Here is a 1,142-nt window from a genome sequence, read left to right on the forward strand (position 1 = left end):
CAAAAGGTAACGTCTCTAAAAATAGAGTCGTGAAGGGTAGAGACGCTGAGGGTGATCACCAAAGGAGCACTAACATGGACTAACTAGTGGGAAGGTAGTCTCAAGTTTACACTTGTGTTTTATCTGTTTTATGAACTTTTGTGTAAAGTACTTTGAACTGCTATACAAATAAAGCTGCCTTGCCTTGCTTGTTAGGACATCTGTGTGTGTGTGTGTGTGTGTGTGTGTGTGTGTGTGTGTGTGTGTGTGTGGGTGTGTGTGTGTGTGTGTGTGTGTCTCTAACCTGGTGCTCGAGGCGGCACAGAGGGAGCCGTCCAGGCAGCGCTGTGGCAGCGTCCAGCAGAGATCTGGTGGATGTTTTTGCCCTGCAGCACTGTCGCCACCGTAGGCTCTCTGACATGGTTGGTGTGGCCCAGACCCAGCTACACAACAAAGATCCAGGGCAAAGTCATTTGAATTAGTAATTCATAGTATATAGATATATAGATATCGCCTACATTAAACATGTGATTCAATGAATTTACTGTGATTTATTTCTCGCTCCTTAAACATTTCTCATTCCAGAGCAGACGCTGGCTGGAAAAGGTAATTAATAACAATATTAATTTTAGATTTTTTTAGAATATAAAGCTCAGACTGACTGACAACATTTCAGTGGGAAGGGGCAGGAATGAAATTGATTTTTTGATGCATTGCGATTGAACGATTTGATGCTCGATTCTGACAAGTTTAAAAAAAAAAAGTGATTTGTATTTAACAGTTACTGTCTCCAGACTTATACAAATCAGAAAACAGAGTGACTGAAAGAGGATGGGACAATGGACAACAACTTAGAGTTTAGGTCATCTGGGACAGGTCTACTTTCTGTCCCCAGAGTCAGAACTAAACAGGGTGAAGCAGCTTTCAGTTTCTATGCTCCTCATATCTGGAATAAACTCCCAGAAACCTGTAGATCCGCTGCTACTCTCAGTTCTTTTAAATCAAGGCTGAAGAGCTTTCTTTTTGATGCTGCCTTTCTTTAAATGAATGCTCATTTCTTTAAATTTCTTATGCTGCACTGTAACTTTTATTCTTGTTTTATGTGTCTTAATGTTTCTTTAACTGATTTTGTGTAAGGCACTTTGAATTGCCCTGTTGCTGAA

The 1,142-nt window shown here is 40.5% G+C and overlaps 1 protein-coding gene across 11 annotated transcripts in view; it reads right to left on the reverse strand.

The window, feature by feature from the left end:
* Positions 1-1,142, reverse strand: part of herc1 (HECT and RLD domain containing E3 ubiquitin protein ligase family member 1) — a 77,106-nt gene that overhangs the window by 14,543 nt on the left and 61,421 nt on the right. For all 11 annotated transcript variants that reach the window (XM_032510683.1, XM_032510675.1, XM_032510677.1 and 8 more), the window contains one exon: positions 284-422. In XM_032510683.1, coding sequence (XP_032366574.1) covers positions 284-422 — 139 coding nt within the window. The remainder of the gene's footprint in view (positions 1-283; positions 423-1,142) is intronic.

This window comes from Etheostoma spectabile, unplaced genomic scaffold, assembly GCF_008692095.1.
Source record: "Etheostoma spectabile isolate EspeVRDwgs_2016 unplaced genomic scaffold, UIUC_Espe_1.0 scaffold270, whole genome shotgun sequence".
Taxonomy (NCBI): Eukaryota; Metazoa; Chordata; class Actinopteri; order Perciformes; family Percidae; genus Etheostoma; species Etheostoma spectabile.